Below are 14,532 nucleotides of genomic sequence, written 5' to 3'. Positions count from 1 at the left end.
ATATTGCACATTTTTCTGGCCTTTCTTCTTATCTGCATGGGCCAGGCTGCTTTCACCGCCAGCACACATCCAGGCCTTCAACAACTCTGGTCTCCAAAGACTCAGCTGAGAAATATGGCAAAGTAGTCATTGAAAGTCAGCAAATTCCCATTCTAGCTTAAAACAAAAGGGGCCGGTTATGGGGTCTTTGTGACCCAACCGGAAGTCTCCCAATGCAAATAAATTAAATCTTTTGGTCTGAGCCCCAGATCGTTAAATGTGCAATTGTAGATACATGGAGATAACATCGCTTAAAGAACAATGCTGGTTGGCAAAACATAACAGGATACCTCAAGTCTAAACAGAAAGAAAATTTCCAAATAACTTAAATATGGGACATTTCTGTCTAACTCTAAGTGAATGATTTAAACATTTTAACTCGTCAGTTAACAAACACTTATTAAGCTCCTATTATGTGCCAGAGACTGTAGCAAGTGATGGAGGTACAAAAGGAGGCAAAAGATAATCACTGTTCAAGAGGAACTCTCAATATAATGGGGGAAAACAAGTAAACAAATAAGGACAAACAAGTTATATGCGGGATGAGTAGGAAGGCTGCCACTAGATTTTAGAGGGGATGGAAAAGGCTTCAGAATATGGAAGGGAGGATTTGACCTGGGACTTAAAGGAGTCTAGGGAATCTAGTGGGTGAAGATTAAGAGGGAGGTATTCAAGGATCCACAGCCAGAAAAAAATGATGGAACTGGAGAGATGAAGGATCTTGTTTGTGGAACAGCCAGGAAGCCAGTGTCGAAAAGTTTATGAAGAGGAGTTAGGTACAAGAAGGTGGAAGAGCTTTGAATGCCAAAGAGAATTTTGCATTTAATCCTGGAGGTGATAGAGAGCCATTGGAGATTACTACATAGATGAGGGTGGATCACACTGCTGGGTAGTGATATGGTCTTGACTTCCCACCATTAGCAACTCCTGGTCTTTAACAGTCCCTCTCCATACCCCACACCTTTTCCTGTCTGTACCTCATTCTGAAATGCTCTCCCTCCTCTCTTCTTCCTGGACATTGTCTCCTCCATTTGAATAAGTATTCCCAAGTTTCCAGTGCTTATTCAGCACAGCACTTGGTAAAAATTCAATAAATATCTGGGGATCGATGGATAACCTGTCATTTCCTCATCGTCAATACTCCATCTATCAAGGAAGCTATCAACTTTGCTTTAAGTTAATAGACTAACAAAAGTATTTATGAAGAACATTCTATTTATATTAACCACCAATTGAAGAGTCTATTTTTATAGAAAATTTAATACCAACAGAAAAGTAAGATCGTCCCTGTTCTCAAGGAGCTCATGTTCCAAGTGAGAGATGGCACATTTTGGCTATGAGCCACATGTAGCAGCAACGCAGATGGCAATCTCTCTTCATTCTTATTGTTTTTGTAAATAAAATCACCTCTCCATTTGATGACAAGAGCCCTCTTTTCTGAGTCTTCAATAGATGTGTCTGTAATCCCCTTAGAAACAAGTCCAGGCTGCATCTCTCTGTAGACTTGTTTCCTAGGATGGTGATTAAGGACACAGGCTTGGAAGTCAGGGTATTCCCAAGGTTCATGGACTCAAGGTTCTGTTCTGTCTCCTTCAAGGCCAGGCAGTATTTGCCTAGTAGAACCTACTAGAACTTGTTCATCACAAGTCCAGATTTAGAGAACTCTTTTTTATCCTCATACCATAGGTAGGCAAGGTAATCCATATTATCTGTGTTAAAACTCTATAGTTGTGCTATAAATTTAAGTTTTAAATTAGACTAAAAATATTTTTTTAAACTAAAAAAATTTTTTTAAACTAACTTTTCTCCTTGAGTTCAAATCTGGCCTCTGATGTTTGCTAACTATGTGACTTGGAACAAACAAGTCACTTAACCCTGTTTACCTCAGTTTCCTTATCTGTAAAATGAGCTAGAGGAGGAAATGGCGAACCCCTCCAATATCTCTAACAAGAAAACCCCAAATGGGGTCATGGAGAGTTGGACACGACTGAAACGAATGAAAAACAAAACTAACTTGCCTCTTTGGGACACAACCAAAATTTTAACAGTTTAACAGCTGGAACACATCAGGAGTGGAGAACTCTGACTTTCAGCTAGACATATAATTACATCCTCTCCCTTACCCCCCTCCCGCAGTCCCTGAATAAATACTTCTTACAGAGCCAGGGAATCACTGCATCTCATAGGAAACCAACAAATAACACAGAAACATAACATGTATCATTCTTTTCCAATCTTTATTTATAACTTTTACTTAGATACTAAAGCTATTTAAAATCCCTTGATAAAAGAAATAATGTCTCCTTGGAGATAGTACATTTCCTTAAGTAAGAAAAATAATTACCAGTGCTTTCAGTGTTTATCATTGTCACATTGGGAAATTTTGGAGCAGAACAAATTTAATTTGGTATTTTTGTTTCTCTTTTTTAAATTCCAAAGGGGCAGTCAACTATCTAAAATTATTTTCTAGTATTACTTCATGGAGAAGACAATAGAAAATTCTAAATTTTTGTTGCTTTCAATCTAGAAAGACATAGCAATGAAGATGCAAAATGTCCTTTAGAGAGAAATTTGATGATAAGATGATGCATTAAAGTATTTAGTTAACATATACCATATTGGCCCATAAAGCCCGGGGCTGTAGAAAGAGCCCTGAATTTAATCACAGCTTTTAAGTTCCAAACTCCACTCTATCATAACTCTACCATCCTGTGTCACCTTGGACAGATCACCTGTCTAAATCCCAGTTTCTTCTTCTAACTCTCAGAGGTGTCTTACATCTCTGAATCTATACTTTATGATGCTCTGGGTCTCACTGGAAAAGAACCTTACATTCAGGAGTTCCCACCAAGAAGACACATGTAAGAGAAGATCTTTCTTTGCTCAAGTACTTTAGGACCTTAAATAAGGATATCGAATCTCAACAGACTCATTTCCTTGACTATTAAGTTAGATATTTGGACTAGATGACCTTTAATATCCCTTTCTAGAGCTTAGATTCTGTGATTTCATACTCTCTTCCTCATCTTTGGTAAGTTCAGATGACACCTCTTCCATGAAGCCTTCCCTGAAAACTCCACTTTGTGACCCAATTATTAATACTCTTTCCCTCCCCAGGCCACATTGTGACCCAATTATTAATACTCTTTCCCTCCCCGGGCTACCTCTTATCTCCCTAGTAGAATGTAAACTTCTTGACCATAATTATATTTTTACTTCTTATCCTCGGCCCCCAGCATGACTTTGTATAAACCAGGTACTTAATAAATGAATTTAATTAAATTTGTTCACATGTAAATGAAAATGATGTGCACATATCAGAATGATCCTTCTATAATATCACATTTCAGGGATGGATAATTGAAAAGTCAATATAAAGATACTAAACCTCCTGCCTCTAGTACAGAAGAACATGTGATATGTCAGCTCAGCTGGACCTTTTCATGGGGCTACATCCTTTTGTAGAGTTTTCAAGGCAAGGTAATGCACAAAGCTCACCTACGTCTTTACAGAGGTGTGAGACAGTATACCCTAGATCATGAAATGGGTAGTACTGAACCAATGAAGGAATGGATAGGTGTGAAACTTTTTATGTTGGGTCTGATCTACTCATCTAGGGTAATATCCCCATCCCTGGAATCCTGAGTATTCACAGAACTCAAATAGGGAGCTAGAAATGTAATTGCTTGGTAAGTCTTATTGATTCCTCTTCCTTCCAATCACAAGAATTACTGATATTGAATCCAAAATCAGAAGGAGAAATTTCAGTTCAAGCAATATCACCATTGGTTTGAATTGGGGTTTGATTTATTGTCATTTCAATTTTTAAAAATGTTTAAATTTGAAAAAAGAAAGATGAAGTTCAAAAGTTAGTGTTAGAAGTTGCTTTTTGAAATTCTATAAAGTAAAGAAAAAACGAAGGAAGGAAAAGGAAGGAAGAGGAAAGAAGAGGAAGGAAAAAGGAAAAAGAAAGAAAAAGAAGGAAGAGGAAGGAAGGAAGAGAGGAGGGGAGGAAGAGAAGGAGATTGACTTAGCATATTAAACCCAAATTTCATGGCTTGGCACTTTTAAAGCCAGAAAATGAAATTTTAAAACTTTATTTCTCTTTGAAATTATAGAAAATCCCCAAGAATAGAACTAGTGGTGTAGTAGACAATCAGTCGCCAAGTGTTTATGAACTGCCTGTTGGAAAAGTGAGCTTTTTGCCCAAAGAATAATCCCTTACCTCTTCTTCTTTGTGATAATGAGAACATCATTGAAGAGGAAGAAGTAGACCTGCTGTTTGGACGTCCTTCGGGAGAAAAGTACCGTGTCTTCCACATAGGCCGTCAGTTCTCCCCTTTTCACCAGCCAGCGAGAGGAAGATACTAAAGGGAATGGCTAAGAAAGAAAAAGAACAAGAACACCGGCATGTGAGTCATATCTCAGTGCCATCAACAAGGTGACTTCAATCGAACTCTATCCAAAGATACTCATTAAGATTAAGAGAAGAATGTTCTCCAGTAAGTCTGTGCTACACAAGTGTTTCGGGAAGGGGACTGCGATGACAACGGGACAATAAAATGCAGCCAGCACAGTTCTAAGAGGGGGAAAAATAGCACAAGCTATTCTGCATTTGCCAATATGACCAAGGGCCACTGAGAAAATGTTAGAGTCCTCTAAATGGTGATCCTACTATAGACAGGGAACAAATCTAAAAGATCAATGATCTTTTTAGAGATGATATGACATATTCTGGGTCACCTACCTAATCCACCCTTGAGACCATTCTAGTGATCAAATTCTAATAATTCTAAAAGAAATGTGAACATCTCGAAACACACACTGGGGAGGAGGGGGGGAGAAATAAATTAGTTAGTAAAAGAATTGATACATCAAAATTAGAATAGGGATTCTTGAGTTCCATAAACTTAAATTAAGTCTGTCAATATTACAGAATTACATTACTGTAATTATACAGATTTTTATCTAATACATTTAAAAAATATAATTCTGAGAAGGCTTTCATATTCTCCGGCAGATTGCCAAAGGCAGCCATGGCATAAACCATGGCAAGAGCCACTAAGTTAAAATGACAGTCTGCTGTTATTTTCTGTGCAGAATATTTTTATTAATATTAATGAATACTATTATTTAATTATTATATTAATAATATAATTTTATCAATGAAAATTAATGAAAATATAAAAGAATATTTATTCTTTATTAATGAAAAAATATAAAAGAATACCTTGTTTTCTATTCTGCCTATGACACATCTATTTGGTTACATTGTGGGAACACCTGTTTTTAAAATTTACAGCAGTTTTCTCTATGGAGGTTCAATTTTTTAATCCATGCCCTCTCCCAGATGCGTAGGCTAAACTTCCCTCCCCACCCCCTTGGATAAATCAATCTCTTTATATAAGATAGGCCAGAGTCAAGGGATTACATACTGATAATTAAAAAAATTGGAAAACCCTCAAACCACAGAAAAATTCCAGCCACTGAGAACTCATTTCTTAAGACATACAAGGTACACTGCCAAATAACTGATGGGAAAGAAAAGAGGAAAAAAATAACAATTTTCTTTAAACGAGCAAGAACTTTTAGACAAAATATGTATTATCTTAGAAGTTTATGTCACTTTTCAGAGATGCTTGGAAGATGGTTAATGGGGTGGAAACTGGCATAAAAGGGAAGGTTAGAAGAACTGTTTAGTTTAGAAAAGAGAGATTGAGGGAAGATTAAAGTTAAGACAAAGTATATGAAAAGTTTTGACAAGAAGGCAAGTAGTTACATTCTATCATTTGTGAAGGACTGGATATGAAGGGATTTCCACTGATTGTTAAGAAGTATTATGAGGAAAAAAAATAATTATGGGACTCACAAGGAGATAAACCCCTGGGATTGGCTCCCAAGGATGCGACCCACTACCTTTCTGGGGCGACTTTGACATTCTCTCTAAGGGCAAGGAGAAGAATCAGATAATCTTAAAGTTTCCACTAGCTAATGTACACCAAGCCTAAGGCAGAACTTTTGATCCAGTTTAGACCTGTTCAGAGCAGTAAATTACAAGAAGGGCTCCAGGATAGCTGTCTTATCTGCAAGAGGCCCACAGCATGCATCCCAAGGAGCGTTTGGAGGGCATAGAAAACAAGCAAACAAAAATGTTTTAATCTGAAAATGTTCTCCATTTACTAAAAAAAAAAAAAAAATGGATTTTAATGTACAAACCAATACATTATAATGTATAAAGAGAAAGAATAGGCATCATCATTTCTCTACTATTATTTGGAGGGGAATCCCTACTTGATTATAAATAACTTTCCTTAAAGTCTGATAATGTAGAGATGAAATTTAACAACCCAGATAGTGAGAGGATGGCTTCAAAATGAAAAAAAAAAAAAAAAAAAAAAAAAAAAAAAAAAAAAAAAAAAAAAAAAGAAAAGAAAAGAAAGAAATACAAGATTTTATTATCTCAAACTCAAAACATAACTTTGATGTATAAAAAAGTTGAAAAATTAAAAGCATGCATTAAATGCTTATTATTTACCAAGCAATAAATAAATATAGATACATAAAAGATTAATACTAAAGCTAATCAGCAGTGGCCAGTTACAACTGAAATAAACTACTGAGAGTTGGAGAGAGAGAGAGAAAGAGAAAGAGAGAGGGGAGGTGGGAAAGGGGAGGGAGGGAGAGAGAGAACCCTGTATTTAGAGAAAATGATAATAGAAGAATAAAGCTCAAAGAGTTCAAGGAAAAGAAAGAGAAGAAGTGTGGGAACAGTTTTGAATAGCTTAATTTATGAGGGATTATCCAGTCCAGGTCCCCCTACCCCACCCCACCCCATTTCGCAGTTGAGTCAGAGGCCTTCAGAGATGACATGACATATTCCGGATCACCTATCTAGTTTGTGGGGGAGCTATAACTAGACCCTAGAAATTTTGGTTCATTGGGTCTTTTCAAGTGTGAGCAAAGAAATGTATGAATTAAAATCATACTAAATATGATTAAATAACTCCATTTGGAATGAGGAAAGGGGTCTAGTGGTAACAACACCTTTTTTCAAATGCTTTTCTTTCCTGTTTATTTTGCATGCTAAAGAAGCAATCTAGACAGGAAATAACTCATTTCATTGGAGACTGAAGTAAGGTGGGATATTCAACTGCAGTAAAGAAAGATCCAAAGTTGTCCTAAACCTAAAGATGCCTTCTGTTGCTTTTTAAGTAAACAATTACAATATCTCTGCTGAGAACCTTTCCCAAATGCTCTGAGGTGATGCTCTGACCCAAAGTAGTTAATTTCTTAAAATTAAGGAAAAATAGGGAGTCTTTCTGAAGTGCCATTATTCTGTAATCTAGTTCTGAGTCCTATGAAAGAAGCTGGTGGAATTGAAGTGGATTTGGGTTTTAGGAAAGAGGGACTGAAGGGATTACAGCTGATTGTTCTGAAAGGGAAGAGAGTAAGAAATGTTTGATTTCAAAATTATTTTCTTTTAAAAAACACTGATAAGGGGGCAACTAGTTGGTGCAGTGGATAGAACACCATCCCTGAATTCAGGAGGACCTGAGTTCAAATCTAGCCCTCAGACACTTAACATTTCCTAGTTGCGTGACCCTGGGCAAATCACTTAACCCCAATTGCCTCAGCAAAGCAAAACAAAACAAAAACAAACAAACACAACAACTAAAAATAAATAAAAATAAATAAATAAATAAACACCAATATATCTGATAGAAGATAAACAACATATAGGCATAAGTTAGTCAAAAAGAGGGGAGGTCTTGTCCAAATGGGAAAGGTTGTTTGCTTGTTTTTATCTGAAATAGAAAAAAAAAAATACCCTTTATACTGGAAGATATTTATTTAGAATTTTGTAAATGTTCCCAATGGGGTAAGAAACAATAGAAAAAGATGGTTGTGATTACTGGAAAGAGCAGTAAGGGGGAGACGGATGGCTCCAGATTTAGCCTCAGCACCACCACACATTTGCTGAATGCTCTTGGACAAGTCACACATGAGTCTCTGTTTTCTCATCTACAAAATGAGAACTTGAATGAGATGATCTCATAGGTTATTTCCAGTTCTAGAATTTTAGCATCTCCCTTCTGGGCCTTAAACTTAGTACCTTTCCTGTTAAAAAAAAACAAAAAAAAAAACCCTTTCTGGAAATACTCTTTTCTCTCCATTTCCTGAGCAAGGATCCTGGGGCTGAGCTGGCAATGGGCAGAAGTTATCACATCATGACTTCCCAGTTGATTTCCTGGTAATCATTTATAGCCTTTCTCTGAAAAAGTAGATTTTCCATTCCTTGGATGCTATCATTGTCAACATCTCACTATTTCAGTCGCCTTCTGTGAACCCTGTGCATTTCCACAGATCATCAGTACTAAGAAAATTGTCGGTACAAGTATTATCGGTACAAAGAAAAAAAGCAAAGCCCATTTTCCATCGTCTACCATAAACTTCCCACTAGTAGTGAGGTTACCTTTATTTTGAATTCCAGCTGGGAATTAATCGTGTACATCATTTCAGTTCGTTCCATTTTCCGTGCCCCTTCATTACACAAACGAACCAACTAGAGAAAAGAGGAAGAAATCAGTCATTATTAACCGTCAACAAGGCTCATTTCCCCTTTTCTATATAAACTGCTTTTTGGAAAAGTTCACTTCATGGAACTTCCATGAGATTCTTTCTCACTACACAGAAGAATACTTTCAGGGATACTTTCATTCATGAGACCAAAGGAGAACTTTTTTTTTTTAATTTCTTACCTCTCATCTCTACAAATGCACACTCACATGGGCACATACACATGTAGACACACACACACACACACACAATTTCTACCATTTCAACTTCTTTATCAGATCCCTGTCCAACCCCCCCCCCCAACACCTCAATAATTTCCATTTTTGGACCTTTGAAGTTTTTGTTCAACAATCACCATTCAATATTTACCATAATTCCCAATTCCAATCGGTCAATGAATTAATCAAATAAATAAACATTCATCATGGACTTATAAGGGGCTAGGAAATATATTCAGTCTGTGGACACAGACAAAAATCAAATTGTCTTGCCCTCGAGGAGTTAATAATTCTACAGAGAAAACAATGTCCTACTGCTCAGACCCAAGTGGTGCCCAAGGGCAAACAGAACTAGTTAGACATGTCAGGGAACTGAGCTCTTGCTCTGCCCAACAAGCTCCTGAGGGTACAATGGGAAACATATCCCAGAGAGCCTTTTACCTAATCTTCCTTTTTGAAGCAGCTTGGTGGATAGTGGATGTTGAGCTGTACCTTGAGTTCAAAAAAAATATATATATATATATATATATATATATATATATATATATATATATATATATATCAAAGGCCCATGGGATTCTGGGATGATCATTTTCTTCTTCTTAAGAGCGATTACCACATAGGAAATGCAAGCACTTTGCAAGGCTGAAGATGTAATTACAAGAAAGTAAAAATTGGCAACAGAAAATGCATCAACTCTTCAAGACTGTGTCCAGATTGACCAGTAAATGGAAACCACCTATTTGGGGACAGTCAAGTCATGTCATCCAGCCCCTTTATTAAATATTCAGATGTGCCAGGCAACATGTTAAAAGATGGAGCAAAGTCATTTGCTTCAACAGATGGCTCTGAAATGGTCCCTTCCATGTGCCCAGTACCAGTCTAAGGTAAGCACAAATATCTATTGCCTAGCAATTAATCGACAATATTATAGCTTAATTGTGCACAAGGCATCGAGGTTTCTGAGGTACTTTTCTCATGATTCCTTATAATACTTAATTTTCTACAGGAGGAAACTGAGGCACAAGCAGGTTACTTCATCACACAGTTCAAAGTAGCAGAACCAGTGTTCAAAAGTCAGATTATCTGGACTTCAAATCCAAAACCTGGTCATTTCTCATTAGGACAAGATCTTAGTAATTAGGATAATGACACTGGAATGGGAAGGGCTGCCTGAAGTGGTCAGGAAGTGGTATCCTGAGTTAAAGCAAACATTCTGCAATGTATAGAGATGGTTAAGGATCTCAGGAAGACTGTTATCCTGGCAATTTGATGCTACGGAACTAGGATGAAAGAAAATTAAACATGATACTGGGGTCTATTTAAAAGAACATGCGAGGGCCAGAAAGAAATTTGACCACTACATACCAGAACTCATTTGCCTATGAGAATGCTATATTTGGGAGTGTGTTTGGGGGTTGGGGGGGGCGTACACTTGGCCCCATAAATGTGACCTGACACCCAACATGTCTAGGGTTTCCCTTTAAAATTGCTCTCACGGTGACTCCAAAATCACAGACTAAGAAAAGAAAGTTTTTCCTTTGCCTTAAAGTCCTACCAATTATTGATCCAAAATGACATGACAGAAGACAACTTTGTAACTAATACTCCATCACCCAGACCCGACTCCAAATGAACTTGGCCTGTGGGCAAAGATCAAATGTGTTCTCATGATATTAAGAGAAATGAGTCACCACTGAGGGTATTTGACCTTAACTTGGACTTTAAATAATTTCCGTCCCTCACTTTTCCCTTTCCTGTTCTCTTATCTTCTTTCATTAGACTGTATCCCCTTGGACAGAGAGGATTGTCTTTCTTTTTCTAGTATTTGTATTTAGCAGAATGCCCGGCATATGGTAAGAGCCTAAAAAATGATTATTTCCTTCCTTTGTTCCCATTAAAATACTTTTTTAAAAAAAGGAGCCGTTAGACATTAAAGAGATCCCCAGGGAAGTGTGATTCATACCCCAGTATTTGCTCTCTATCAAAGCAGAATGTAAGCTCCTGGAAGCCAAGGATTGTTTTTCTGGATCTCCAGGGCACGGTGCCTGGCACTTAGTAGGTGCTTAATAAATACATGTTTGTGATTAAAACACATGACTATCACAGCCTTTGAAGAACAATGCTAGCAAGTAGAATAAAACTATGACACGTACTTCTCCTAACTGGCACTTTAAAATTCAAGAACCAGCATCTTTTTCTTCAATCGTACCATGCTTTCTATTGGACCTAAAAAATAGAATTAGGAGCACCGGGTACAAGCTTCAGAGAGGCAGATTTACCCTTGGCGTAAGGAAAGATGTCCTGACAATTCCAGCTTCCCTAAAGAGAACGGGGCTTGATGGAAATGCTGGGCTCCTCCTTCCCAGAGATGCCCACTCTGGGAAGATACTGGGGGGGGGTCTTAAGCCAGCTCCAGGCTGGTACTACTGCCCTCTGAGATTGCTTCCAATGCTGTCTCCAAAACTCCTTTCTCTCAGGCACAGAAAACACTAGAATGTGGCTACTAGAGCAGCGAGGAGTCTCTGGAATGTCTCTAAAAGGAGACAGACAGCAAATTTCTGTCCTAGAGGGTTTGGCCATTCATCTGACAGAAGACAGTTGGCCAGATCAATCGGCCTCTCCCAGGCCCTCCAGCCCCACAAATCTGGGCTCCTAATGTTCTAATGGAGTGCTAAGATTCCTTAGAAATTGCCCTTTTTTCCCTCCTACTTCAATCAGGGTTTTTAAAAAAAAAAAACCCTACAGAATAAAACCTTTTAAAAATTGATTTCTAATAGATACCAAAAAAAAAAAAACTTTTTAAAAAATTTAATTATTTTTTAATTATTTTTTTCTTGTTTCTTTTTCTTATTTTTTTAATTAAATAAAATCTTATTTTATTTCTCGGGCATGTCTTCTGGCTTAAATAAATATCAGATTATGTAATGAAATCAAGAGAACTGGCATTCGATCATTCCTGCTAGTGCCTCAGTGCCCTCTCCTGAATTAACTTCTATTTAATTTGTCTACATTTCTGTTTCCTTATATATGAACATACTATTTCCTTCAACAGAACATACGTTCCTTGAGGGCAGGGACAGCTCTCTCTTTGTATCTTCTGCTCTTAGCATAGAGCCTGGTACAGAGTAAGTGTTTATTAAATGCTTATTAACCTTCCGATTAAAGGAATTGAAGAGAAGAAAGGAAAAAAAAAAAAAAAAAGACATTTTCCCAGAATGAGTAGTCAGATTCCAATGACCACTTAGTGAGGGCTTGGGGTAGCATTTAGATGTAATAGCTACCCAGCCATCAGAGTCGGCTTTTGGTCATAGAACGCTTGATTCATTGGATTTGGGCAACCTGGATGTGCTTTGAGATCAGCCCACACTGAAATGCCTGCCATCCCTGAGGTTACACATGCTGGATGTAATGATAATAATACTGCTAATACCAGTAGCTGATGTTTGCCAACAGATTTTAGATCTGTGAATTAATTCATATCCATTATTTCATGGCTATCTCCCATGATTGAAATGTCTTCCTTCTTTCCCCCCCACTTCTACACCCCCTGACTTCCTTCAAGATTTAGTTCAAATCCTCCCTTTCACAAGAGGTCTCTCCTAAGCCCACAAGCTACTAGAAGGTCCCTCTTACCACAGTAACCGTCTATCTATTCTGCTTGTGTCATTCATTAAAATAATTTAGCTATATATCATATACACATCTTTATGTACTTGTGTCCCCAATAGAATGTAAGCTCTTTGAGAGCAAGGATTATTTCATTTCAATGAAATGATGCAGTATAAATGATTAATACACATATCTTTATATACTTGTGTCCCCAATAGAATGAAAGCTCCTTAAGAGCAAGTATTATTGCATCTCAGTGAAATGATGCAGTGTAAATGCTTAATAAATGTTCGTGTAGTGATGGCCCCTCAGAGCAGCATTGGGAGATTTCCTAAACAAAGAAAACTATTGTAGGCAGCAAAGTAATCACATCAATAACTGCACAAATGAGAAAACATTTGTAAACCCCTTAGCACAGTGCCAGGCACATGGAGGTGCTGAATCAATGGCTCGGACCTTTCCTTCTTATTAAAGTACCTCAATCATGAACCACTTAGTAAAGTTTTCAACATCCTACCTTGCTCACTTCTTTTAGAGCTCGTTTGCAAACTTCATACTTTGGCGAATCTTTAGGTGTTTTCTGACAGATAGTCTGGAATGAATTAAAAATAAATACTGTTAATTGGTTTTAAATCATTAAATAGCAGCAAAGGCAATTCAGAAGCCCTCAATGTCAAAGTCGATTCTTCCAGGATGTCCCCTCTTTACTTTGTGCTGCCTTTCTCTAGTAGAGTACTCTGAATTCCTCTTGAGTAATCATTGAGTTGATTTTTTATCTTTTCTTTTCCACCATCATTTTAAAAAATAAGTTTTCTTTCTTTTAATGAACAGAAACTGATTTTCTCTCACTACCCCCCAACATTAAAAATAAAAACAAAACTCTTTTTGGAAATATATGAAAAAAAAAAGAAATTTCTATATTGTTCATATCTCAAAAAAAATAGTTTTCATGATGAATAGTGAATCTATCTCTTTTCTAGCAGGATGATGTAGACCACATTCTCTTTCCTCTTTTCTAGCAGGATGATGTAGACCACATTCTCTTTCCTACCCCCCCCCCTTATCATTTTCATTTCCTGGTGATTCTTCCCTACACTAGAATTGCAACAAATAATGTCAGTCAAGCACAGCGACTCAATATGGTGGCCATGTCCATAAACTAAATTTCATTCTGCACTTGGAGGAAGAAGTCACATTTTGTACTTAGTTAGTCAAGGCTGGGCCCTTTCCAAAGTGCTTGTCATGTGTATTACTGTGGATTACAGTTATCAGTATTTGGGTCTCATCACAGCTGCTGTACTTTATCCCGGCTCTTTGATCTCCTTTCCTTCCCTTTACCCTCCCATCCCATCCCACCCTCTCAGCTCTGTGCACAGAAGGGGCAAGATAAATATCCATGGACTCAAGTAGTCTTAAAGTGGTTGTAGAAATTAGAAAATGATATTTCAACTAAAAGCTATTCAGTATTTTGAATATCCTTAAGCACAGCTTGTAAGTAAAGGTAACAGTATATGTGATGAAAAGGAAAATTTGGAGAGAAAGCAGCTTTGATGGGCTTTGGAACATTCATGCCGCACCCCATGACTGGCACTTTTAAGATGAATTTCAAAGGGACTGGTTCAGGTCAAGGAGAATAGACCTCACATACTTGTAAAGACAGACCAAAAAATCCAAGTCAAACACAAACTGCTAATATAATTGAACCACGATAATACATATTTTAACCTTATTTAGCATCTGAACTAAATTTGTAAACTGAATAAAAGCAGAGTGACTTCCCTAGTGTTTAATTTGTTTGTTCGGTTATTTAGTCCCGTCCAACTCTTTGAGACCCCATGGACCAGACTAGCCTTAGGGTTTCCTTGGCAAAAATAGTGGAGTGGTTTGCCATTTCCTTCTCCAAGGGATTAAAAAAACAGAGGTTGGATGACTTGCCCAGAGTCATGCAAATAGTGAGTGTCCGAGACCGGATTTGAACTTACTGATTCCAGGCCCAGAGTCTATCCCAGGATATCTCTTTGTCTCACTAATGTTGCCAGATTTCTAAGAGAAACCATCGAGTTGGGCACCAGATATCTCAGGGACA

The 14,532-nt window shown here is 37.4% G+C and overlaps 1 protein-coding gene across 1 annotated transcript in view; it reads right to left on the bottom strand.

Annotated features, from left to right (window-relative positions):
• ARHGEF26 (Rho guanine nucleotide exchange factor 26) overlaps positions 1 to 14,532 on the bottom strand; it is a 130,465-nt gene that overhangs the window by 29,043 nt on the left and 86,890 nt on the right. The window contains exons 9-11 of the mRNA XM_031957546.1: positions 12,964 to 13,038; positions 8,513 to 8,602; positions 4,265 to 4,419 (exon numbers count right to left, since the gene is read on the bottom strand). Coding sequence (XP_031813406.1) covers positions 4,265 to 4,419; positions 8,513 to 8,602; positions 12,964 to 13,038 — 320 coding nt within the window. The remainder of the gene's footprint in view (positions 1 to 4,264; positions 4,420 to 8,512; positions 8,603 to 12,963; positions 13,039 to 14,532) is intronic.

Source organism: Sarcophilus harrisii, chromosome 3, assembly GCF_902635505.1.
Source record: "Sarcophilus harrisii chromosome 3, mSarHar1.11, whole genome shotgun sequence".
Lineage (NCBI taxonomy): Eukaryota > Metazoa > Chordata > Mammalia > Dasyuromorphia > Dasyuridae > Sarcophilus > Sarcophilus harrisii.
This window is presented reverse-complemented; position numbering and strand designations above follow the sequence as displayed.